The 26520-nt window shown below is 42.8% G+C and overlaps 1 protein-coding gene across 1 annotated transcript in view; it reads left to right on the top strand.

The window, feature by feature from the left end:
- LOC136863360 (uncharacterized) overlaps window positions 1–26520 on the top strand; it is a 411613-nt gene that overhangs the window by 109105 nt on the left and 275988 nt on the right. The window contains exon 5 of the mRNA XM_067139751.2: window positions 12161–12367. Within this exon, the coding sequence (XP_066995852.2) occupies window positions 12161–12367 (207 nt within the window). The remainder of the gene's footprint in view (window positions 1–12160; window positions 12368–26520) is intronic.

Genomic DNA, 26520 nt, shown 5'->3' with positions numbered 1-26520 from the left:
GTGTGCACGTGCTGCAGCGATGACGTCATTGCGCACGTTTAGACTTGAACACATGCTGCTGTTCAAAACATATTATAACTAGAATCACATGTTCGATGTTGTAGAACACTGCATTGCAAGACTAGAATCAAACACTGTTTAGAGAGATACTTTTTCCCTTCTCAACATACTTACTCAGCTGCTCTTCTAAGACGATGACATACTTACGAATCTTAACACCTTCTTTCTTGACATACTCTTCTTCTTCTTCTTCTTCTTCTTCTTCTTCTTCTTCTTCTTCGAGTATTGAACAAAACTTTCAAGATGAAGGAGCGGGAGGAGGAGAAGGTAATACCTAATCTAAAATAAAAGAATATGCCAATTCTACATTATTTATTGCATCTTGTATGTACAAGTTTCATCTTAAATCGTTTGCTGTAGCCATTTCCGCTTCATATACAGTATGCACATCTTACAATGTCGGTGTACTTTACCCTTCTTAAATAATAATGCAATTCTGCTAATTTTTATATGTACGAGATTAAACTTGAATCATTCGCTGTACTACACTCTTAATGTACCTTTCCGTTCTTACTATCTTTACGGATCTTTTATACAATATGTACAGTAAATTGTGAAGTAAGACAGCTTAGCGTATATTATTACAAAGTACACAGCTCTAGCATAATATTTACACACACACATCTGCTTTAGGTGAAGTAGTACCTAGCACTTCTACTGTGCCCCCCCCGGCTAGAATGTTGGTAGAATTTGGAATGACAAACTGTTTGCAGTCTTCATTCTTAAGGGCTACCTTATTAATTAAATGAGTGTACAACTGATGCTTGTTGCTTTTAATAACAGCCATTTGCTTATGTAAAATAGGTGGATTAATATTAATACAATTTTCATAATTTTCTAAACTTAACTCATTCTGAACTACATTGTTTTTAATTCCTTTCAATCTCTTTATTTGTAGTTTATTTAAGAGCATTATGCAATGTAATTTGGATTTAGTACCTACAAATGAATCGATAATATTTCCAGCACATTCTTCTTTCATTTTACCTAGTACTTGTTTGTTTACTAGTGGTGGATTATAATCATTATTTTCAGGATAGTTACTAGTATCAAACCTACCTAAGTCTGGCTTTATATCATTGTAATAGTCATCAGTTTTGATTTGGTAAATAAACGAATCGGTATCTGTGTAGAGCAGTTGCACATTATGAGCGTACTTCTTCATCATATAATCGTAATGGAATTCATACATCAGTGTTTTAGCTAATTCAAGTTCAGCAAAGCCAACGTAGGTAGGTTTGTCGTACTTAACCTTAACACGATTCATCTGTATAATGACTAAGTTTTCATGTATAATAGTACAGCTATGGAAATTCGGTTTGCTTATTAAATGGTTAGCACCGTACCTTTGCTGAATATTTTCCCAGTTGGTAATCAATTTTACATCAACCCGTTTGTAAACATTTTCGATGGCCTTACCAAACACACTGTTATTCATGAGCTTATAGAAATCTTTCTCAAACTCGTTAACTGCATTTGTTTTTAAATCATTGTTGAGATCGATATATGGCTTTAGCCACGGTGACTGATTAAATTCTAGTACGCGATGAATTTTGGTTAACCTCAAACCATGCTGCAAACACAGTTTAAAATTCCGATAATGAATGACCTACTTAGATTTGTCACACACATTAGCGATTAGCGTCTTCTTGTTGACGTGATGTACGGAGTCTTCATATTTTCGGTGCAGAACGGTAAGTCATTATGAGAAGTGTGTAATCTTTAGGATACCGTAAGTCAATTTCAAGGAAATACCCTTTATTAGCTTCATCGTCTAGGGTGTGCAGCTGTAAATCGTCAATTTCACACTGCGGTAGCCAGCGGAAACTATTTAATGGTAGATGCTGTCTCATAGCTCATCCATACTGATTTTTAGCATCAAGATAAACAATATACTGAGATTACTGACTAGAGACAAAATTTGGCATGCACTTATTATTTACCTTAGAATGCCGCCCACTACACTGACTTAGACCACCTCGAATAGACGATTTTATAAAGTGCACCATATCGATATCTGTTAGCAATTCCAAATTCACTTGCGTGTATTTTAACATGGCATTCCAACTTAACACAGGCGCTGTAAAATACTGACATGGATCAAGGCTGTATGTTTTCTTGCAGACACAGCGAAAATTTTCGAAAATATCAGCTTACAAAAGTACATCCGTCTTTAAATATAAGTCAGAGTATTCGCGTAGCGTTTGAATGTGGAACTGCTCCCAGATACGTTGTGCGTGTAAATAGTCATCATCACTAACATCAGCTGAATTCAGCGAGCTGTAAAATGATTGTTTTGCTGGTAAGGCGCGTTCTTCGGGGCGTTCTAAGCAGTCAGTATATTCATAACAGAAGACACCCTTACGCCGAATAAAATTAAACTGCTTTTCTTCAGGAAAAACACGTCGAATTTCTGTAAATTGTTCTGGTTGCAAATTACTCGAAAGTTTATCAAGGCTACTCGCCATAAAGCGAAACGAGTCAAGAAATCTCAATTTTATAGTATGCTTCTCATCTACTTTTACGCACTTTGTAAATGCAATATACCGCTCTTTGTTCTGAGGGATTATATCTATTTTCTCATCTGAAGCTCCAAATTGTAAAATAATAAAATGTGAGGAGTAACCAGATAAGTTATGAAAAATTACAGGAATAAATTTTGGAACTATGTATTTAAGGTTACAGCTATTATGAGCAGGGCATCTGTAAAAGCCAGTTAAATGGTCATGATCGAAAACTTTAGGGTCATTTTCAGAAAATTCGCCATCACAAATACTGCATTTTATAGCACGTTGGTGTTATTTTAACTCAATTTCGGCAAGTGGCTTCATGGGAATGTTAGTACTGTATTTAGAATACTGCTAAGTCGTACTGCATCACTTTCAAGTCTTTCTAAAGATACTTTAGCAGCATAATGTCCTCGATACAGCTCTAACTTGTTAAGCGTGCTATCATAACTACACTTGATATAATACGCGAAACTATACGGGACTTGCATGTGCGTAGTATTAGTAAAAGAGTTGTCCGGATTAGGCGCGCATGTGCTGAATGGTTTGAGGATGGCTTCAAAGTCTGCGTAGATGACAAAAGGCACCCACAGCTGCTTGTTATAATTCGTAGTAGGTATCTCCGTACATACATAATTGCAGTCATTTTTAGAATGGTTTGTTAACTGATCTTCAGTTCTAAAATACTGCAAGCATCCGTCGCATAGCCACTTTTTACACCTTTCTTTTGACAACTGACTACCAACAAGTCTACTCAAATTTTTAATCCAACAAAAGTGACTATTCTCACTGTTTTCTATGTAGAGTAAGTTAACATGGGTACTCTTCTTATTACACCGGGCGAGTTGGCCGTGCGCGTAGAGGCGTGCGGCTGTGAGCTTGCATCTGGGAGATCGTGGGTTCGAATCCCACTGTCGGCAGCCCTGAAGATGGTTTTCCGTGGTTTCCCATTTTCACACCAGGCAAATGCTGGGGCTGTACCTTAATTAAGGCCACGGTCGCTTCCTTCCAACTCCTAGGCCCTTCCTATCCCATCGTTGCCGTAAGACCTATCTGTGTCGGAGCGACGTAAAGCCCCTAGCAAAAAAAATCTTATTACATGTATAATACAGAGGACCTACTACAGACTTTTGTCTACACCATGCACATTAATGCTAATATTATTTAGTTGTTCAAAGCGCTGAATGTCCTTTAACTGCATAGGAAATTCTATACCATCTAAATGTAGTTAAGTTGAATAGTGAGGATACGATGACGTTCTTTTGGCTACGTCAGATTTCGCAGGATTTTAAGCCGACACAATAGCCCATGCAAAACACGCCTCGTCATTGTTTTGGAAATTCACAACAGCTTCTTTTCGCTTAATCCTTGTCGGCAGCTCGATGTATGAAGATCCTCGCAAGGGATTGTACTTATTGATGTTAACCTCTAGATACAAAATTCAACTAAAGCCCACCCTGATTCTTTTTGTTGTAATTCCTCGCTCTTCGTTGAATTAATGTTTGCGATATCCCTAAATACATCACTGAAATTAGCTGACTCACTCACTACAAAATTCTTGGTATTGAATGATTTAATTTCACTTATTTCACTTTCATCTGTGCTCTTAATATACAACGCTAAAAGTTCGAAATTAACTTTGAATAAATTATGATCAGACAAAGTTTTGTTATGAAGCTGTTGCACATCCGGTTTAACGCAATTTGAAAAGTTTTCGGTGCTTTAAAACTTCTGACTAGTACGAATTCTGCAACTGAAAATCCAGCTTCGAAATGCAGTATTAATTTCTTCGATGTTTGTATTACTAGCACTTCTGCAAGCATTTTGTTTTTATGCGCATTACTTCGTAAGTGACCCTGAAAATGTGAAGATGGTACATTAGTGTTGCAGTGTATAGTTTGAAGTTCTTCAGTAACTTCATTTTTCCTTGGTTTTTTTTTTTTTTTTGTTACTACAGCTTTCTACATCTACATCAGTATTTACACACTTTCTTTGCGTTGCCTGAGGATTATAGTCGCAATTAGATACCTGATGTACTTCTACAAAGTGAGCCTGGTATTGCTCTACATTAGTGAAATCCCCCCCCCCCCCCGACAAACTTCACATAAAGCAGATGTTATGTTAGGGTATTTTGTTTTAATATGGCGTGCAAGGCTATCCCGTCTTGTTAAAGTAGCCTCACACTGCTCGCAGGGGAACATAGCGTTATTGTGTTTAGCATCTTTATGTCTGATAAGGTTGTCACGCCTTGCAAAGCTCTTAATGCATAAATCACACTTGAACATAGTAGATGCTGATAGAAGTACTTCCGTTAACTGCTGAAGCTTGTTAAATCTCTGCGAAAAACAAATGCATTAGACACACATAGTTGTCAAGTTCGGAAGAAACCAAGTTTTAACTCATAGAGGTTAGATATTATCATAAGTTTAAAGTTGGAAAAAGCAAACAGAGGGATGAATGTTCCATACCTAACAAAGTAGAAGCACTCTTGCAGATAACGATCGATGAGGGGTGTTGCTGCTTTTGTTAAAAATATGTTAACTCAATGTCCTTCTCTCGAGTCGCAAGGTTAAAAACTAGAAGAAACGAAAATTCAATTAATAACGGTCAGATACAGTAACCAGCTCGAGGTTTGAAGAGGAGAACCATTTATCAATAGCAATTAGACGAAAGAGTAAATAGTTGCAATGTTCGGAAGAAACCCAAGTTTTAATCTATAGAGGTCAGACATTGTCGCGAGTAGGAAGTTACAAGATTACTAATAAAGATTAAATGTAAATGTAACGGAGACCTACGTAGTTGTAAAGTTCGGAAGAAACTAAGTTTTAACCCATAGAAGTTAGATATTATCGTAAGTTTAAAGTTAGAAAAAGCAAACAGATAGATAAATGTTCCATACCTAACAAAGTAGAAGCACTCTTGCGGATAACGATCGATCAGGGTGTTGCCGCTGTTGTTAAAAATGTGTTAACTTCAGCTAACTCACGCTCTTCAGATCAATGTCGTTTTGTCGAGTCCCAAGGTTAAAAACTAGAAAAAACGAAAATTCGATTAATAAGGGTCAGATACAGTAACCAGCTTAAGCTTTGAAGAGAACAACTAATTATCAATAGAGATATTACTGCCTAAGAGTAGCACATAGTAATAAAAGGAAAGGAAAAGAAAGAGCATAAAGGTTAGTTAGTTAGATTATCAACAGAACTGCCTAGCACTAACCAACTGTTTCGGCTTACCTTATGTTGAAGACTGCAAACTGAAGAATGGTCACTGGAATAATTTTGACGGCAGACCATGATTTTTCTAAAAACACAGAAAAAAGAAATATCTTATAATAATAATAATAATAATAATAATAATAATAATAATAATGATAATAAGCTATAATAATAATAATATAATAATATAATAATAATAATAATAGACGGCAGACGATGATGAGCTTGAATCAAAGTACGGGAATTGAGTAAATTAGTTATATGCACACACTTTACACACACGGGGGACTGCGACTGCCATGCGTTTCACACAGGCTACATCCGGTGGACTGCGACTTGTTACTAGGCAACAAAGCATAGTGCATACGTCTGCAGTACAGTTGTAACAAAAGTTCATGTACTGACTTTCTTCCTCAAAGAAGCGGTCATAAAAAACACAGGCCTTCAAAGTAAGCAGTAGACTAAAGCCCTTCTTCCTTCCCGTGTTAGTATCCCAAAAAGAGTTGTTAGCAAGGAGCGACTCTAAGTTAACAACAACGGGTTGTAAAGAAAGGGGTATCATCTACGGTATCCCCTACCGGATCGAACCTGCTATGTTAAAAACACAAGACGCCGAAGTGTCGGAATTTAGTCCCTCAAGAGTTTTACCGACACGAAGCTGACGTATTTGAGCACTACCGAACTGAGCTAGGATTGAACCTGCTATGTTGACAGCACGAGACGCCGAGGTGCGGAATTTAGTCCCTTAGGAGTTCTGTCACTAAATCTACCGACACGAGGCTGAACCACCGGACTGAGCCATGATCGAACCTGCTATGTTGGGGTCAGAAGGCCAGCGCACGATCCTCGAGCTCTGAACTTGGGGACGTAAACGGGGTGCTGAACTGAGTTTTATGTAGAAGCTATCCTTGGGGCGCTGAGCTGAGCCAACATCTGCGGTATCCCCTGCCTGTACTTAGGGAGCGTAGACGGGGCGTTGAGCTGAGCTGATTTGAAGAAGCGATCCTCGGGCAATGAGCTGAGCAAAAAGAGAGGGAGCCAACATCTACGGTATCCCTTGCCTGTTATCTTGGGAGCGTAAACGGGGTGCTGAGCAAAGTCTTGTGCGCTAAAAGGAGCGATCCTCGGGGACTGAGCTGAGCAAAAAGAGAGGGAGCCAACATCTACGGTATCCCCTACCTGTCCCTCAGGAGTTGTTTTACGTGCTAGTAAATCTACCGACATGAGGCTGAGCACCTTCAAATATCACCGAACTGAGCCAGGATCGAACCTGCTGTTTTCGGAGACGCCGAGGTGCCGGAATTTACTCCCTCAAGAGATCTTTGTAAATTTTCCGAGCACCTTCAAATACTACCGGACTGAGCTAGGACCGAACCGGCTGTTTTCGGAGACGCCGAGGTGCAGGAATTTTGTCCCTCAGGAGTTCTTTGTAAATCAACCAAGCACCTTCAAATACCAACCAGACTAAGCCAGGATCGAACCTGCTGTTTTCGGAGACGCCGAGGTGCCAGAATTTTGACCCTCAGGAGTTCTCTGTAAATCTACCGAGCACCTTCAAATAATGCCGGCCTAAGCCAGGATCGAACCTGCTATGTTAACACAAGACGCTGAGGTGCCGGAATTTTGTACCTCAGAAGTTCTTTGTAAATCTACCGTACACCTTCAAACTGAGCCAGGATCGAACCTGCTATGTTAGAAGGCCAGCGCCTTAACCGTCTGAGCTACTCAGCCCGTCCCGGGAAGTGAGAACAACACTTTCGGGCCTAAAGTCTTTCTAGGGCTCTCTGCTGCTGCTGCTACTTATTGTACAGTTTGTAAGCGAGCGGTGGACTTCGTACCGGTCGAAACATAATGGTACATCGCATTCCTGCGAGTGTGCTCTCGCGCTGGCCGACTCTTGCAGCAGCTTGTAGCTTACACTAAAAAATATTCATGCAACGTTTCTGTAAATCACACATCCACGATATTTCTTGCCCCGGGGACTTACACATCTCAGAGTTGGTGCATTCAACAGATATGCCCTTACAGCTTCGCAACATTTAGCTTACTACAGTCCGGTGCCAGCACATAGCCTACTCCCAAGGCTTAACGCCTAAATAGCGGGGTTCGAACTACACTGTCGTCAGCTCCGAAGATAGCAAATGCTAGGAGGCGGCTGGCCGCTTCCCCGCTCCTAGCCCTTCCTTCTTAAGAATGCGTTTTACGACCGGATGCCCTTCTTGACGCTAAAAGTCTAAGGACCGGGATTTTAAATTGCAAGAATCTGTTTTACGGCCGGATGCTCTTCTTAACGCCAAAGGTCTAAGGATCGGTGCTTTAAATCGCAGTATACGCGACTGAACAACGCAAGAATCTGTTTTACGGTCGGTTGCCCTTCCTATCGTCAAAGGTGTAAGGACTGGGATTTTAAATCGCATCATCCACTGTCTTACTTCACGAACAATGTCATGTGCAGTTACTTCCGTTTACAAGCAGTAGCAAATAGCAGACTACATATGATTTATTCTACATGCTTACTTCTCCAATCATGTTTGACTCAGAGTTCAGGACTAAAAAATACGTTCTTACAGTTGCCGCACGAGAATAGTTAAAGCATGTTGTTGTTTTACGGCCGGTTGCCCTTCTTAACGCGAAAGGTCTAAGGACCGGGATTTTAAATCGCAGTATCCATCTAAATCGCAGTATCCATCATGTGTATGCAAGAATCTGTTTTACGGTCGGATGCCCTTCATAACGCAGCTGTCAAAAAAAAGCACGTAGAAATTGCCCGCCAACACATTTCAAAGGTAGTAGCCAAAGATGGCAGCACGATGCTCTGTTGATTAAGGATGACCGCTGTCAAAAAGCACGTGGCTTTGAAGAGCATGTAGAATTTCAAATTGCCCTCCACCGCATACATAAGGATAAGGTTTAGTGCCGCATACATAGCAGCACAATGCTCTGTTGATTAAAGATGGCGGCTGTCTAAAAGCACGTGGAAATTGTCCGCCACCACATTTCAAAGGTAGTAGCTAAATATTGCAGCACGATGCTCTGTTGATTAATGATGGCCCCTGTCAAGAAAACACGTGGAAATTACCGCCACCACATTTCAAAGGTGGTGCCATAAAGATGGCAGCACGATGCTCTGTTGATTAAAGATGGTTGCTAACCGCTGTCTAAAAGCACGTGGCTTTGAAGAGCGCGTAGAATCCAAATTTCCCTCCACCGCATGCATAAGGATAAGGTTTAGTGCCGTATAGATAGCAGCACAATGCTCTGTTGATTAAAGAAGGCGGCTGTCAAAAAGCACGTGGAAATTGCCGCCACCACATTTCAAAAGTAGATATGGATGAGGTTTAGTGCCGTAAAGAGGGCATCACTGAAGTTAGCGATGCAAGATGGCCGATGAACAGCTGTCAAAAAAGCACGTGGCTTTCTAATTACCTGCCACCACGATGAGGTTTAGTGCCGTAAAGAGGTCAGCCCTGAGGTTAGCGATGCAAGATAGCCACTGTCAAAAAGCACGTGGCTGTCAGCTTGACAGCTGTCAAAAGCACGTGGCTGTGAAAAAATCACGTGGCTTTGTTTACAAACAAGAGCATGTGGAATTTTCAAATTGCCCTCTACTACGTGCCTAAGTTGGCAACTATGAGGTTTAGCCCCGTCAAGATAGCGGCACTGTGGTTAGCGATGCGTTGTTGTTTAAAGATGGCGGATGACAGCTGTCAAAAAAGCACGTGCAATTTTTCTAATTTCCCGCCCGTGAGGTTTAGTGCCGTAAAGATGGCAGCACTGAGGTTTAGCCCCGTCAAGATAGCGGCACTAAGGTTAGCGATGCTTTGTTGTTTAAATATGGCGGATGACAGCTGTCAAAAAAGCACGTGGCTGTCAAAAAGCACGTGGCTTTGTTTACAAACATGACCTTGCCAGAGGTCAATGCGGCGGAGGCCGCTGCGGAGGGGCCTGCGGCGGTGGCGGCCGCCGAATCCCTGACATATACTACTAACACTATCTGACCTGAGACTGTCACACTTATTCTTATTACATCTTGTGCAAATCTCGGCGCACAAATTTATTCATCAATAGAGCTGACCTTAGAGCATTCACAATTCTCACTTCCAGTGCATTTTCCTGCACGCACATATTCTCGTCAACAAAGCTTACTACAAGCAATTTTATATCATCTCAGCTCTTATTCTTGCGTTACGAGCATAAATTAGGGCTCATTCCATCTTATCATCACTGGGCTCATTAAACATATCCCTCTGGCTTGTGCTTTACTTTCTGCATGAATGGACGGCCGTTCGACTCCCGCGCATCGCCCGAAGCTGCGTTAAAGGAACTGTCGTGATGACCTTACAGCTTCTATAGCTGGCAACCAAAGAAAATTTATCACTAAACATGCCACATGCATTTCTAGCTAAGCCCTAAGGCACAAGGTCTGCCTGTAAAAGTTTTTAGACTGCGCCAGTCCTTCTATTGGCGATCTCATAAACAATCCCTTCTTCAACTGAATGACAACTTTATGTACAGCAAATAGAGAACAAACGAAACTGTAAACAGTGAATACAGCATGCATACAACTAAGCTACACTCATCATGCACGCTTGTCCTGAGCGTAAATTCTATTTACATATGGCTGATGGGCGTAAAATGATATTTACATAATTGCCTGAAGGGCGCTTAATGAATTCTACATATTTGCGTAGCTATCCTACCCTGGCTCATGCTTATAAGTTAGAATCTGCCTGACCTTCATTAGTGGCTACTTAGCGGAAATTCCGTTTATGAACCCATGTTACTGTTGGTGGATGAAGGCAGCAGTCCTTGGCTCGTTCTCAGCGACATCACCATAGTCTTCCCTCTTCTACTGGAACCTTGTACAGATGACTGGATTGGACGTGGTGACCAACACCGCTCGGTACTGGATTGACGTCTCACAGCTGCTGATGACGTCTCGATCGGCCGTGATGACCACCACCACTCGGTACTGGATTGTCGTCTCCCAGCTGCGAATGATGTCCACGTTGACTTGCTTGTCTCGCAGGCGCGCGCCGTGACAGATTAGCACTGGCGGGCGTATTCTTGTAACTTTAGGCAACTGTAAGGAAATACAGTGTTATTACGCGTATTGAGTTAGGTGCGTGTGTCCTTATCTCGCATTCTAATGCACTCCTTGTAGCTATTCTGCCTAACATTTAAACTGATATTCGTGTAATAATGCACACGGACTTCGCGTACCAATAAAGTTATGGCTTTAGCTTTCTGACACTAATATCATACAACTTAACAGTATTTTACTGTTCACTGCGTTTATAAAAGTTACTCGCCTAATGTTTCTGTAACTACTCCTGCATTCCGTAAACTAGATTATTCTATGGCAATTGAATAAATTCTGCCCTCCCCGAGCCTACACCGACTTAGAACAAGTTAGTGTCAGACTACTGTGTATTGAACTACTCGCAGAGTAATTGTAGCAAAGAAAATGTGTCTAACAGAAATCCTCTTAATCAGGTCACTATTCTAATATTAAGATGTAAATTTACAATACCTGATATTTGCTTGCCACACGGACAAGGAAAGTTCTCTAACTTCAAACCACAAAAGTGAACGCTTTGTTCTATCGAAGAGCTTATGACACACGAGACACCCCTCGCAGGCAGCGTTGCGTACAGAGAATGATCTCCGCGTCCCAACAGCGCGATATTTATTTGAGTGAGTAGCCCGCGCCACGCGAGGTTCTCCTTGCGCGGGTCACTTGAATTCCTCTCCCGGGCGGGAATTTTTCTCACGGTGCTTGAGACAAATATCAATTAATTCACAGATATGATAAATATCTTCGTGCGGCATATCAAATTACTCAGAAAATTGCCCTCATTAATTCCATCGTTTTATAATCTCTACGTCCCTTTCCATCCAGCCTCGATTTTCTCGCTATTTTTTTTTGCAGAGATGCTGGCATCAGAAGCCATGAAGTGAAGTGGTTGGCGTGGCTTCATCTTCCTCTTTGTCTGGCTGTGAACTACACCCTAATACTGAAGCTATGATGCCTTCAAAAGCGCGCAGTGTTGCGTGATATTGAACCGTACTATTTAACATTATCCCATTCCTGTGTGGTCTCATCTGCATACTTTGATTACATTCATATGAGGTCTAATAGCCATGAACGGAACGGTTCAGTACCCATATTAAGAACATTATTAATAGTGTTTAAATGCTCTAATCTTTGTGTGTTCGTAAATTAACAAAGTGTTTTTTGAATTAGTGTAAGAAAATAATTCTGTTTCTCTCCATTGCAACATGAACTTAAATCTAAGATGTTTTGATGCAATCATTTTTACACGGTGATCTTCCAATCTTATAACAAGGTTTAATCAAATGACTTTATCTTTCCAGTTACTTCTTCCTCCTAATCTACACGGAGATAAGAGTCAGGATGACCCTTCGATTACCTTAACTGACACTACTACTGCTGGAAGTGGTGATGAAGATGTTCCTAAACGCAGGGGCAAGCGGAGGAAAAAGGGAAAAAAATCTGGGCGTGATGGGTCACGAGAGCTTGAAAAAGAGTTTCAAGGTCTTCCAGAACCAGGGGAAACACAGGTATGGTGTATAACTCACGATCAAAAATCGTTAAGCAATGTGATAATCAATTCTGGGGTCTTTGTGTAAGAGGTAGACACGCTCTCTCTACACCACAAACGAAACCAAGTCAACCTAAACCAATTGCACTCGGGGGATGGAGGGTTCGAACACCACTGTCGGCAGTCTAGAAGATGGTTTTTCGTGGTTTCCCATTTTCACACCAGGCGAATTGTGGAGTTGTACCTTAATTAAGGGCATGGCCGCTACGTTCTGACAACGAGCCATTTCCCATCGTTGCGTCACCAAAAACCTCCAGTGTGATAGCGCCATGTTTTATGTGCTTTTGCCATACGAGGAATAACAACAGAGATAATTGCGATTAATCCAACAGAAAAAATCACATGGAACTACAGCCCTGACGGACACTGGTCTACTAAGAGACTTTTGTTGGGCCCGAAGGCCTGTAGTTATAGAGGTGACGCGTCATCAGCGCGACGAATCATCTTGTATCGCACAGTCACATAGTTCCTCAAATGTTCTTATGTACCAGCTTTCATATCCTGGTAACAGTCTCTGACCTGACCGGGAATCGAACCGGGGGTGCCGGGTAAGAGGCAGGTTCACTAAACCTACTGTAGACAACGAGGTTATCTCTTCTTCATCACAAGGCTAGAGGTGAATTCTTAAGTACAGTACCCATATTATTTTCGTTGACTGAATCCTCAATCATTGGTAGGCCTAGCTAGGACTAAGAATGCACAGCACTATCATTTGCATTTGTAATAAGTTTACAAACCCAGATCCAATTCTTTTGAGACACAGTGTTTACAATGCTCTGCTTTCTGGTATGGGCTAGAAGAAATTTCTTAATTTCATTGGCCTGAATCTTTGACCGAGATATGAGAAATGCTAGAAATGCCATACCCTTATGCAGTCAGTCCATGTTACGAATGGTATAACACTGAAGTTGATAGGGTCAGTTAGTATACGCATTTCAGAGGATTTGGCAGACTGATATGTGTTAGCACATTCTCGGTGAATGAGGAATGGGAACGGAGACGGGAAGGGGGAACAGAGGACGTGCTCACATGCGGAAGGATACTTTTCCTAAGCTCTTAACTTGAATTTCAGTATAGGCATTCACTTGCTGTTTCTACTACAGCATCCCTATATGCCACCCATTTACTTTCTATATCCTGAACCTGCTAACTGTCTACTGTTCGAAACTTCTCACTAATCATATCCATGTACTTCTGTCTAATTTCCTCGTCCTGGAGATTTTCTACCCTTATTCGTTTGCAGACAGATTTCACTTTCTCTACCCTAGGCCTAGAGATACTTAGTTCACTACAGATCAGGTAGTGGTCTGTATCATCGAAAAATCTGCGAAAAACTCGTACATTCCTAACAGATTTCCTGAATTCAAAGTCTGTTAAGATATAGTCTGTTATGGATCTGGTACCCCTAGCCTCCCATGTGTAGCGGTGAATAGCCTTATGCTTGAAGAATGTATTCGTAACAGCTAAACCCATACTAGCACAGAAGTCCAGCAAACGCTTCCCATTCCCATTAGCTTCCATATCTTCCCCACATTTACCAATCACCCTTTCGTATCCTTCAGTTCTATTCCCAACTCTCGCATTGAAATCGCCCATTAGCACTATTCTATCCTTGCTGTTGGCCCTGAACACGATGTCACTCAATGCTTCATAAAACTTGTCAACTTCATTCTCATCTGCACCCTCACATGGTGAATACACGGACACAATTCTTGTCCTAATTTCTCCCACTGACAAATCTACCCACATCATTCGCTCATTTACGTGCCTAACAGAAACTATGTTGCGTGCAATTGTATTCCTGATAAAGAGCCCTACCCCAGACTCCGCCCTTCCCTTTCTAACACCCGTCAAGTACACTTTATAATCTCCTATCTCTTCCTCATTATCTCCCCTTACCCGAATATCACTTACTCCTAGCACATCCAGATGCATCCTCTTTGCTCACTCAGCCAGTTCTACCTTCTTTCTTCCATAAGCCCCATTAATATTGATAGCTCCCCATCGAATTCCATTTCGTTCGCCAAGTTGTTTCCAAGGAGTCCCTTGCCTGTCAAATGGGAGTGGGACTCCATTACTCCCATAGGTCCGAGGCATGCTTAAAGTGTTCTGAGCTCGGTAAATTCATGAAGCAGGATGCTGCCCTACTTGCACATAGTCCAAGTGAGGATCTCTCCTCTAACGGGTTATGGACCACCGGTGAATTGTATAGTCCTAGCCGCCTGAGCACAAGGAGGGCCACGACTCAGAATATGTCCGATATGCCCACTCCCATTCCATAGCAACTGGTATCCCGACTCTCAGGACCACTTACTAGGCCACTCAGCCGTTGCCCATGGTTCACGAACTAGGACGTGACTACAGTAACCCACAAATATGAACCATCAAATACTTAGGCTGCTAAATCCGATGCCAAGTCGGTTCCAAGCCCAGGTTCAAAAAGGATGAGGGGCACCATATCCTCCTCCTCTTCCAGTTCTTCCTCTTAAAATTCATCCAGAACAGGCTTTATAGGTGTGCCGATGCGGAGCGGATGCGGATATTATTTTGTATATCCACGCAAGGCTCTAGTCATTGCGATGTCTGTAAGCCTCTAGCATTTCCTAGGCATAAAAATAGGAAACTGTAGAATGCCATCTTCATAGCTGCAGGACAGGGAGGTTCGAACCGACTATACCCCGTATAAGTCTCTGAGAAGATTCTAATAAGAGTTATAGCCCCCTCTAGTTAAGTCTAAACGAATAGAGTATAGCAGCTATCTTACATAGTAGCCCTTACCTCAGTCCCTCGAAAGTTAAGCTAATAAAACTAATAGGTTATAAGTTACAAGTTGTAATCCCTCCTGTAGTTGCTCTCTTGTTAGGTCTATACGAATAGAGCATAGCAATTTTCTTGCATAGCAGCCTTTGCCTCAATTCTCGAATGTCAGGCTGATAAAACTAATAGCTTATAAGTTACAAGTTGTGAGACCCTGAGGGAGTCCTATTGTTAAGTCTAACACTAACATCAACATAGTAGCGAGAGCTGTAGTGACGTCAGCACAAACAAGCCTTGACCTGTAGCTGAAAACTCCCAGTTCTCTCAACTTAAGTGTCTTACGTCGTAACAAATTGTCAACATTCCTTTACTACACCAGATGGGGAAAACACAGCTTAGCTCACAAAGTCAGTCTTTTTCTGATGACATGTACATGTCTTCACATTTATTGTAGTCAGTACGCCTTCATCATGCACACATTTCAATGAGGGTGAGGATATCTGAATTGCACTTAAGCTGTTTAGTTTTGAGTTTATGTCAACTGCACATTCGAATCCTTAGGAGTAGGTAGCATTTACTCTGCTCCCCTAGTGCCCTCCTACAAGAGTTACCTAAGGAGGTTAGATAGACGACAGCTTAGCACACAACATGCCTAGACTTAGCTAAAGACCCCACGATTTCGCCAATACAGACACAACAACAGCACAGGTTGCTCGGCTCCTACCTAAGGCAAGGGTGCCCCTGCAGGAGCTTTACTCTGCTAGAACCCCCACAACATCAGAATGAAGCGTCCTACAAGAGTTGGCCAAGGAGGTTAAATAGACGACAGCTTAGCACACAACATGTCTGGAACCGGGCGAGTTGGCCGTGGGCTTAGAGGCGCGCGGCTGTGAGCTTGCATCCGGGAGATAGTAGGTTCGAATCCCACTATCGGCAGCCCTGAAGATGGTTTTCCGTGGTTTCCCATTTTCAAACCAGGCAAATGCTGGGGCTGTACCTTAATTAAGGCCACGGCCGCTTCCTTCCAACTCCTAGGCCTTTCCTATCCCATCGTCGCCATAAGACCTATCTGTGTCGGAGCGACGTAAATCCCCTAGCAAAAAAAATGTCTGGACTCAGCTAAAAACCCCTAGTTCGCCAATGCAGACACAACAGCAGCACAGGTTGCTCGGCTCCTACCTAAGGAAAGGGTGCCCCTGGAGGAGCTTTACTCTGCTCGTCCCCATCACCTCGGAATAAAGTGTCCTACAAGAGTTAGCCAACGAGGTTAGATAGACGGTATGCCTAGACTCAGCTAAAGTCTCCTCCAGTTCACAAATGCAGACACAACAACAGCACAGTTTGCTCAGTTCCTACCTAAGGCAAGGGTGCCCGTGGAGGAGCTTTACTCTGCTAGAACCCTACCACATCAAAATGAAGTGTCCTACAAGAGTTGTCTAAGGAGGTTAAATATACGACAGCTTAGATTACATCATGCCTAGACTCAGCTAAAGACCCCTAGTTCGCTAATCCAGGCTCTCTCAAGTCAGTTACCCCTTTGAGTAGCCTCTTTCGACAGTATTCCATAATATGACGACATCCTATTGTCTGAAGGTGTCAGAGGTCGTAACGCGTAGCTAGAGGTGGATTGCGCGTGGCGGCCATCTTACCCACCTTGCCCCTGGGCCAGCTCCCAGGGGTTAGTCCCATAAGAGTCTGTGTATAGCCGCCATTTTGCCCATTAGACCCTGGGCCAGCTCCGGCTATTTTTCCCTACTATAATAATAATAATAATCTCCATGGCTAAATGGTTAGCGTGCTGGCCTTTGGCCACAGGAGTTCCGGGTTCGATTCCCGGCAGGGTCGGGAATTTTAACCTTAATTGGTTAATTTCCCTGGCACAGGGACTGGGTGTATGTGTCGTCTTCATCATCATTTCATCCTCATCACGACGCGCAGGTCACCTACGGGTGTCAAATCAAAAGACCTGCATCTGGCGAGCCGAACTTGTCCTCGGACACTCCCGGCAGTAAAAGCCATATGCCATTTCATTTTTTTCATAATAATAATAATAATAATAATAATAATAATAATAATAATAATAATAATAATAATAATAATAGCTGCCTCTGTGGATCCGTGGTAGAGTGTCGGCCTCCGGATCCCAAGACAGCGGGTTCAAACCCGGCAGAGGTAGTCGGACGATGGGAAGCGGTAGATACTGTAAGATCCGGTCGACTTAATCCTTCAAAAGCGTCCAAGTCCTGTGATATCCCACTGACTACGCTGCGTAGACATTAGACTGTGCCTTCTGCCTTCTATACCAAGGACAATGAATACACTCATAAGTCTTGTCGCGTTGATAGCTAGAGAGTGACTTCTCCACAACATATTGTAACGTGCTGGCGGGGTAGATAAATAAATGATTGAGTACAGCACCTGGTAGCAACCTATTTCTAAGATTTGTTAGCTAAGCACTACCACTACAGATTTACACACACACAGACGATAGCCGAGCTTACAACTTACACACGTACACGGTCATACACTTACAGACGTTTCGCGCTCTCTCTCTTAGTTTCTCTTATGTTCCATCTACAATGACACACACACACATATACACAGAGTCATCGATTATTTACAGTACACTCTCTCAGCCACTCAGTCACACCCGTTAGCGCTGTCACGGTCCACAGCCTACACGTCAGCCTCGCAGATCGGAATAGTATCAGCAGTCTTCACACATCGTCTCCTAGTGTTCCCTTCTTCGCCGCTCCAGAACACTCCAGGTTCTCCTCCAGCAGCCAGTCTCAAGGGACACACACACACGACATCAGGAAAACAGGAACGAGTCCTCGGCTACGACAGACAGATACTCGATCAGGCTGCGCTCTCCCAGGCTATCAATGACTGCGCTCCAGCGAACTCAATCTCGCTCCCACTCACTCACTCACTCACTCTCGCTCTCCACTTCTCACTGACTAGCTCTCACTGACTTACTCTGTAGGCAAGTAACTGCTCTTTTATACCTGCGCCAGTCCTTCTGGAATAGTCCGGATGTTCGATGGATCGAGGGACCTCGCGAAATAGAAGACTCCAGATTAGTCTTCCAGTCGTTTCCGTAGTTCGCTGCGGCGCGACCGCAGATAGAAGTGAGAAGGGCCGGCCCAGCGCTTGAGTGTTGCTTGCGGATTGGCGCGCTCGAGCGTGAGGGGGGTGGGGCGATGTGTGACGGCCCCGGCGCGTAGAGAGTTAGCATGGCGGACTCGGCAACCATTACAATATTATAGGAAGAAGTAAGGAAAATTAAACTCCATCCAAAAACGGAAACGTGCATTGTGGCATAATGATTTTGTCTGTGAAAAGTGTTCATAAGCAACATTTTTATTGGAGGCCATATTGCAAGACTTCTCTCTAAAATGGCCTATTTTGTCCTGGTACACACAGATTAGAAAGAAACAAGATGATCTGACACTCATTGAGTGTGTTCGCTCTTCATTTGTTTGCCTGACTATGCTCTAACCAATGAGAGAGAGAGCATAAGCCGGTACTGGGTGGTTCTGAGAACTATACATATTTACTTGCCTGAAATGATTATTTCTGACCATTATTAACTAATGATCGTGGGTGTACATGTTTTAAGCACCATGTTGGCTGAACGCATGCTTGGTAGTGATGGCTAATATATCAGCGCCGTTCTGTCACGGACGGAAACTGGTTAAAGCGATTGGCTTCTACGCCAACAAATTATTTCAGTCCTGAATGAAATGTAGTGGTGACATTTGTTTAATTTGTCGCAGAATTTGCTAGTGCTGAAACGATTTAACTTTCCGCATCACACTGCAGAGATACAAGAACTTAAAAGAAAGGTTACATTGCAAGACGAGTATCAGAAGGAAGAGGGTGGCAGCATGGCAGAAACTTAAGTACATGTGAGTTGTGAGATATCACTAAAATTGCCACGTCTGTGAGTAGTTTTTCTGATGGTCCAGTTATTAAACAATGTATGGTTATACAGTGGGTCAAAATGAAACTAATACACTAGGGGAGAGCTTGTTTATTTGGATTCAACAAAAAATATAATTGTTACTTTATTTTGGTCTTGGTTCTGGTTTAATAAATACACATTTTTCTACCAAAATACAAATTAATGAACTATTTCTTACACTTACAAATAAAATGAATATGTTATTCATAAACATGCATGAAAAAGGTCAAAGTCAAACTGGTACAGCTTCAGGTGGTTCCTTAATCATCTCTAATAAGACAATGTTTTCAACAATCAGTACTATGTAGGATACCGCCCTACTCATTGGCTGTATGGTCAGCGTTGAAGCGTTCCGTTCAGAGGCTCCGCGTTTGATTCCCGGCTGGATCAGGGATTTTAATCACGTCTGATTAATTCTTGTGGCTCGGGAACTGAATGTTCGTGTTTGTTCTACCACTTTCCTCTTCATATTCAACCACCATCATCCATCACAGAAACACGCAATAGTGATTACGTCAGGAAGGTTATCCGGCAGTAAAACAGGGCAATATCCACACGTGCGACGCAGTGCGTACCCGTACCCCACAGGTGTGGAAGAAGCGGATTAAGAAGAAGTACTACTTTGTAGCGTATCCTTTAGCAATTTTCATGGCTCTTAAACGGTTAGGCATAGATTGTACCAACTTTTTGCAATAAGATGGATCTACTTTCTCCCATTCTTCACATAAAGCCGTTTTTATATCGTCTTTGTTTGAAATCTGGTGTTTTCTTATGCTACTTCTAAGTAATGCCATAGATTTTCTATCACTTTTAAGTCTTGTGACTCTGGAAGTGCCTCGAGTACTTTCGGGCAATCATACAGCAGCTGCATCCTTACTTTAAGAGCTTTCCTTTGGGTCGTTATCTTAGTAATACTTTAATCGATCAAGTATACTAAGCTTTTGAGCACTAGTTTGTAAATGTTCTTTCAGTATATTTTAGATACACATTTTGATTCATTGTCCCATCAATAAAAGTCAACGCTCCTGGCTCACTAGCTGACATACACCCCCAGACAGTTACATTACCTCTACCACGTTTGACACTTATATGTTAACTGCTAGGTTTCATCTCATTATTTGGTTTCCTCTAGACCAGGGGTGCTCACGCTGTGCATTCCTTCCCGCGGGCACCCAGCACTGTAAGCGGGCGGGCTGGCAGGCGATGAGCGTATGCTATTCAAACACTGTGACATTGTGGCTACGTCACAGGCCGTGAAGGTTGGGCGAAGTTCTCCCAGTCACTCTCGCTCACTGCTGTTGCGATACCCGAATTTGAAATGGAGGCAGAAAATAATATAAGAAAGAGGGCCGAAATCCACTTCATTTTCAATTTATGTTCATTACAGTTTATGTATTTTGACTAGATACAATAAAGTTAGGCCTACAACCTCAAATATTTTTATAATTTACGTAATGAATTAAAATTTTCACTATTACATGTTAACAGGTGCTTTAGAAACAGTTGAGGGGTTGCCGGCAAGAACCCCACTAGTCAGAAAATCGCAATTATTGGAAAACGAGAAAAACCGCATATCTTCGTCCCATAAATAGCTACTTTTTTGGTTTGTCTAAATACTCTGTAGGCATCAGGGATGTTATCAGAACTCATTGAGTGATACCAAATTCTCTGGACGTGAAGAAGGAAAATGGATTGGACTAGTGGGTTTTTTCAGAATTCAATACAACACCACTGTGATAATGCCTAATAATATTATATTTATAGACCATATAAATATAAATGAATATTTATTAAATAATGAGGAGGAAATGTGATATACAGCATACAATGACAACTCAAAACATTAATCTTCACATCCATCACTATTGTCATCGTTGTCTGTTTCATAGTCACAACTGGTTGTATGTACTTCCACTGATGCAGCTGTGCCAAAGAGGCTTGAGTAGTACTCTTTGCTTGCAGGATTTGCGAGGTATTCGGCAAGTTTTAATGTCCTTAGCCTTCGCAGGTTTCAGTGCAGGAGGGGATGGGAAAGCTCCTGGTAAGTTGATTGTGTCAGGATTTCTGAAGTTCGGATCTGTGATGATGTGACGGCTCCAAGGACCACGGTACGTTTGTCGCAATTATACAGTTTTATGTTTGAAGTCACACCACATAGATCGAACACACTGAAGCCTGAATTCTGGCTTTGGTTTTTTACAAAACAAACTGTCAGTTGTTCCTTTAAATCCTTGAAATCATTGTGGGTGAATATCTCCAAACCAAATGGAGATGGACACGTTCGGGCCTTCAGCATTCTTTCATCCCAGTCTTCAGGAAGTTCGGCGATGGTAGTCTTCCTGCGTTGAGCAGAAATAAGTGAAAAGTCCTGGTCGTTTGGTAGATAGCTATGACCACGAACGGGGAAAAAGCATGTAAGCCTTTTAAAAAGTGTGAGAATGTGCGCTACACAGAAGAGGAAGTAAACCATTGTTTTATTTTTGTTTTGCCCAGGACAGCTGTCACGTATTAAAACCAGCTCATCCGTTAACTCGGAGTGTGGGATGCTATTTATGAAATGTAGCAGCATTGAGATAACCTCATTGGTCCATTTGTGTCCATTTTAACGTAAAACCTTGGAGAACAGGAATACAACCTAGAGGAACGCGGGCAGTTGTGAACGAAAGTGTAGCTTATCAGTGGTTTATTGGGAGTTGAGCAGAGCGCTCTCGCAGCACCCGCCTGAATCACCACTGACTAGTGGTGTTCTCGCTAGCAACAGTCCAGACTTGTGGTTTTTTTTGCCGAATCGCCGTATGTTTAGAGGCTAATACTAATACAGTGCGACTTGAGGTGTTTTTGACAGAATCGGTTGTGTAATCACGTGCGTAATGCTGTACACTATAAGATGGCGTCTATAACTCATAGTAGTATAATTGGATGGTTCGGGCGCCGCCTCCGCCTCCGGCTCTCGGGAGGGCCCTCCGCCTCCCGCGGGAAATTTGAATTTTGGCGCGAGATTTGAATTTGTGAACAAAGCCACGTACTTTTTGACAGCTGTCGACAACAACGCATCGCTAACCTCACTGCTGCCATCTTGACGGGCCTAAACCTCAGTGGTACCAACTTAACGTAACTAGCGCGAGGTAAACAAAGCCACGTGTTTTTTGAAAGCCACGTGCTTTTTGACAGACAACAACGCATCGCTAACCTCACTGCTGCCATCTTGACGGGCCTAAACTTCAGTAGTACCAACTTAACCTCACAAGCGCGAGATAAACAAAGCCACGTGCTTTTTGACAGCCACGTGCTTTTTTGATAGCTGTCATCCGCCATCTTTAAACTATAGAGCACCGTGCTTCCCTCTTTATCGCAGTAGCCGCAAATTCGTCACCTGTCATCGGCACTGCTGCCATCTTGACGGGCCTAAACCTCAGTAAGTAGTATAATTGGATGGTTCTGGCGCCACCTCCACCTCAGGCTCCCAGAGGCCACCTCCACCTCCACCTCAGCCAGAGGCCTACCAGATGCCTCCTCCACCTCCACCTAAGCCAGAGGCCTCCCAGAGGTCTCCTCCACCTCCCGCGGGAAATTTGAATTTGTAAACAAAGCCACGTGCTTTCTGACAGCTGTCATCGACAACAACGCATCGCTAACCTCAGTACTGCCATCTTGACGGGCCTAAACCTCAGTAGTGCCAACTTAACCTAACTAGCGCGTGGTAAACAAAGCCACGTGCTTTTTGACAGCCACGTGCTTTTTTGACAGCTGTCATCCGCCATCTTTAAACCACAAAGCACTGTGCCGCCCTCTATATCGCAGTAGCTGCAAAATTCGTCACCTGTCATCGGCAGTGCTGCCATCTTGATGGGTCTAAACCTCAGTGCTACCAACTTAACCTAACTAGCACGAGGTAAACAAAGCTACGTGTTTTTTGACAGCTGTCATCCGCCATCTTTAATCCATAGAGCACAGTGCTGCCCTCTTTAGCTACTTACCTTTGAAATGTGGTGGCGGATAATTTGAAAAATGCTTTTTGACAGCAGCCATCTTGCATCGCAAACCTCAGTGCTGCCCTCTTTAGCTAGATACCTGTGGTAGCAGACAATTCCACGTGACAGCAGCCATCTTTAATCAAGAGAGCACCGTGCTGCCCTCTATGTGGTGGCGGCAAATTGAAAAATTCCACGTGCTCTTGTTTGGAAACAAACTCACGTGCTTTTTTGACAGCTGTCATCTGCCATCTTTAATCAACAGAGCACAGTGCTGCCTTCTTTAGTTTGAAATGTGGTGGCAGACAATTCCACGTGACAGCAGCCATCTTTAATCAAGAGAGCACCGTGCTGCCCTCTATGTGGTGGCGGCAAATTGAAAAATTCCACGTGCTCTTGTTTGGAAACAAACTCACGTGCTTTTTTGACAGCTGTCATCTGCCATCTTTAATCTATAGAGTACAGTGCTGCCCTCTTTAGTTTGAAATGTGGTGGCGGCAAATTCCACGTGCTCTTGTTTGGAAACCAAGCCATGTGCTTTTTTGACAGCTGTCATCCGCCATCTTTAATCAACAGAGCACCGTGCTGCTATCATGCGGGCAATTTCATCACCTGTCATCCGCCATCTTTAATCCACAGAACACCGTGCTGCCCTCTTTATGGCTACTACCTTAAGCACGTAGTAGCGGGTAATTTGAAAAGTTCTGCTAGCTATCACCCACCATCTTTAATCAAGAGAGCACCGTGCTGCCATCTTTAGCTAGATACCTTTGAAATGTGGTGGCGGCAAATTGAAAAATTCCACGTGCTCTTGTTTGGAAACAAACTCACATGCTTTTTTGACAGCTACCATCCGCCATCTTTAATCAACAGAGCATAGTGCTGCCCTCTTTAGTTTGAAATGTGGTGGTGGCAAATTCCACGTGCTCTTGTTTGGTAAACATAGCCACGTGCAGCTGTCATCCGCCATCTTTGAGCACCGTGCTGCCCTCTTTAGATGTAAATTCGTCACCTGTCATCCGCAGTGCTGCCATCTTTAGCTAGATACCTTTGAAATGTGGTGGTGGATAATTTAAAAAGAGAAATTCTACAGCGGCCCTCTCTCGACGCTAATTGCATAAGATGGCGGCTATACGTGACTCCTTAAGGGTGCTTACGCAAGATGGCTGCTATACATAGACGCCCTTGGGATGCTTGCTCAAGATGGTAGTTATACATGGCTCCTTATGAGATGCCCTAGGGATGCTTGCTCAAGATAGCGACTGCTCTTATGGGACGCCTTAAGTGTCCTTGCACAAGATGGCTTGAGACGCCCTAAGGTTGCTTGCGCAAGATGGCGGACACAAGATGGCGGCTATACACGTCTCCTTATGAGACGCCTTAAGGGTGCTTGCGCAAGATGGCTGCTGCTCTTAGCTTAGAGGCTAACGTGTCGTGCTAGTTCGATTCATTAAATTTGGGGCTTAAATGCATAATGTTAAATATCTCGAAAACGGTGCATCGTAGAGCAAAACGGACAAAATTTTTCTGCCCTATACCTCGGTTCGCACTACGAGGAACATGATAGCATAAGTCTAATGATCAGATCGACGGTTCGGTTCCTACTTAGGCCCTTTGGCATTCACTCTGTTTTAGCTTGTATTGAAGCAAGTCTTCGTAACATGATCAGGTCTAGCTATGGTAGAGAGTATAACGTGCCGTGCAGGTTCGATTCATTAAATTTAGGGCTTAAATGCAAAATGTTAAATATCTCGAAAACGGTGCATCGTGGAGCAAAACGGATAAAATGTTTCCACCTGATACCTAGGTTTTCAGTATCAGGAACAAGAAAAAAACATAGTCTAATGATGAGATCGACGGTTCGATCCCTACTTAGGCCCTTTGGCATTGGCAGCTATCTAATTCTACAAGATGGCGGCTATACATAGCTTCTTATGAGACAGCTTAAGAGCGCTTGCACAAGATGGCTGCTGCTCTTATGAGACTCCCTAGGGGTGCTTGCGCAAGGTAGCAGCGACAAGACGGTGACTATACACAGCTGCTTATGATACGGCCTAGAGATGCTCACACAAGATGGTGGCTGCTCTGATGAAGAAAGCTAGCTTTGCATCGTGCAGGTATCTTTACAGCACTAAACCTCATACCTTTGAAATGTGGTGGCGGGTAATTTGAAAAATTCGACGTGCTTTTTCATAAGCTGTTAAGGCCTCCTCTTATGTCAAGGCATAGCTCTATCGAACAAGTTTAAACCTGCATCGGGATAGCTAGAGTAAGCGTGTGCTGCAGTGATGACGTCATTATGCATGTTTAGACTTGCAAATCACAGAAGAAACGTAACAAGGCTGGAATCGTGACAGCTATCATCTTTAAACAAAGGCGACTATACATAGGCTGTTAAGGCCTTATCATTCTCCTCCTCCTCCTCCTCCTCCTCCTCCTCCTCCTCCTCCTTCTCTACCTCCTCCTCCGCCTCTTATGTCAAGGCATAGCTTTATATCGAACAAGTTTAAACCTGCATCGCGAAGGCAAGCGTGTGCAGCGATAACATTATTGTGCATGTTTAGACTTTCGAAACATAAGAAGAGTAGAATCAAACGCTGTACTCGATACGACATGTGATCAGAACATTGATTGATGCGTTCAGAAAACAAAATAAGTGATCAAGACTAGAATCGAACGATGTACTCAATACATCATGTGTTTAGAATATGTCAGGGGATACGCTTGTTCTAAGAAGATCAGATTGAAACATAACAAGACTAGAATAGAACACTGTAATCGATGTTGTTAACTTCAACATGTGATCAGAACATTGATTGATGTGTTCAGAACACAAAATAAGTGATCATGACTAGAATCGAACACTGTACTCGATACAACATGTGATCAGAACATTGATCGATGTGTTCAGAACACGAAATAAGTGATCAAGGCTAGAATCGAACACTGTACTCAATACAACATGTGTTTAGAACATGTTAGGGGGTACCCTTGTTCTAAGAAGATCAGAATGAAACATAACAAGACTAGAATCGAACACTGTAATCGATGTTGTTAACCTCAACATATGATCAGAACATTGTTTGATGTGTTCAGAGCAAAAGTACAATTTTGATGATTTGCTTAGTGTAAAATCAAAAACTATGGAAACACACTGTGCACATATCGCGTAGCTAACTCGCTCAGTAAGCAATATTGCAAAACTACAACTTCAATGATTTGCATAGTGTAAAAATCAAAAACACACTGTACCCATACTGCGCAGCTAACTCGCTCGGTAAACGATATAGCCAAAGTATAACTTCAAATTATTTACCTTCCATCATTCGTCTTGTGTGAAAATCAGTCGAACAAGTTATCGCATAAACATGGCTGAAAAAAAAATCGTGATAGGGTATGGAACCCAGGGGTTACATC

This window comes from Anabrus simplex, chromosome 2, assembly GCF_040414725.1.
Source record: "Anabrus simplex isolate iqAnaSimp1 chromosome 2, ASM4041472v1, whole genome shotgun sequence".
In the NCBI taxonomy this organism is placed as follows: domain Eukaryota; kingdom Metazoa; phylum Arthropoda; class Insecta; order Orthoptera; family Tettigoniidae; genus Anabrus; species Anabrus simplex.
Note: the sequence above shows the minus strand (reverse complement) of the source record. Positions and strands in the feature narration are given on the sequence as shown.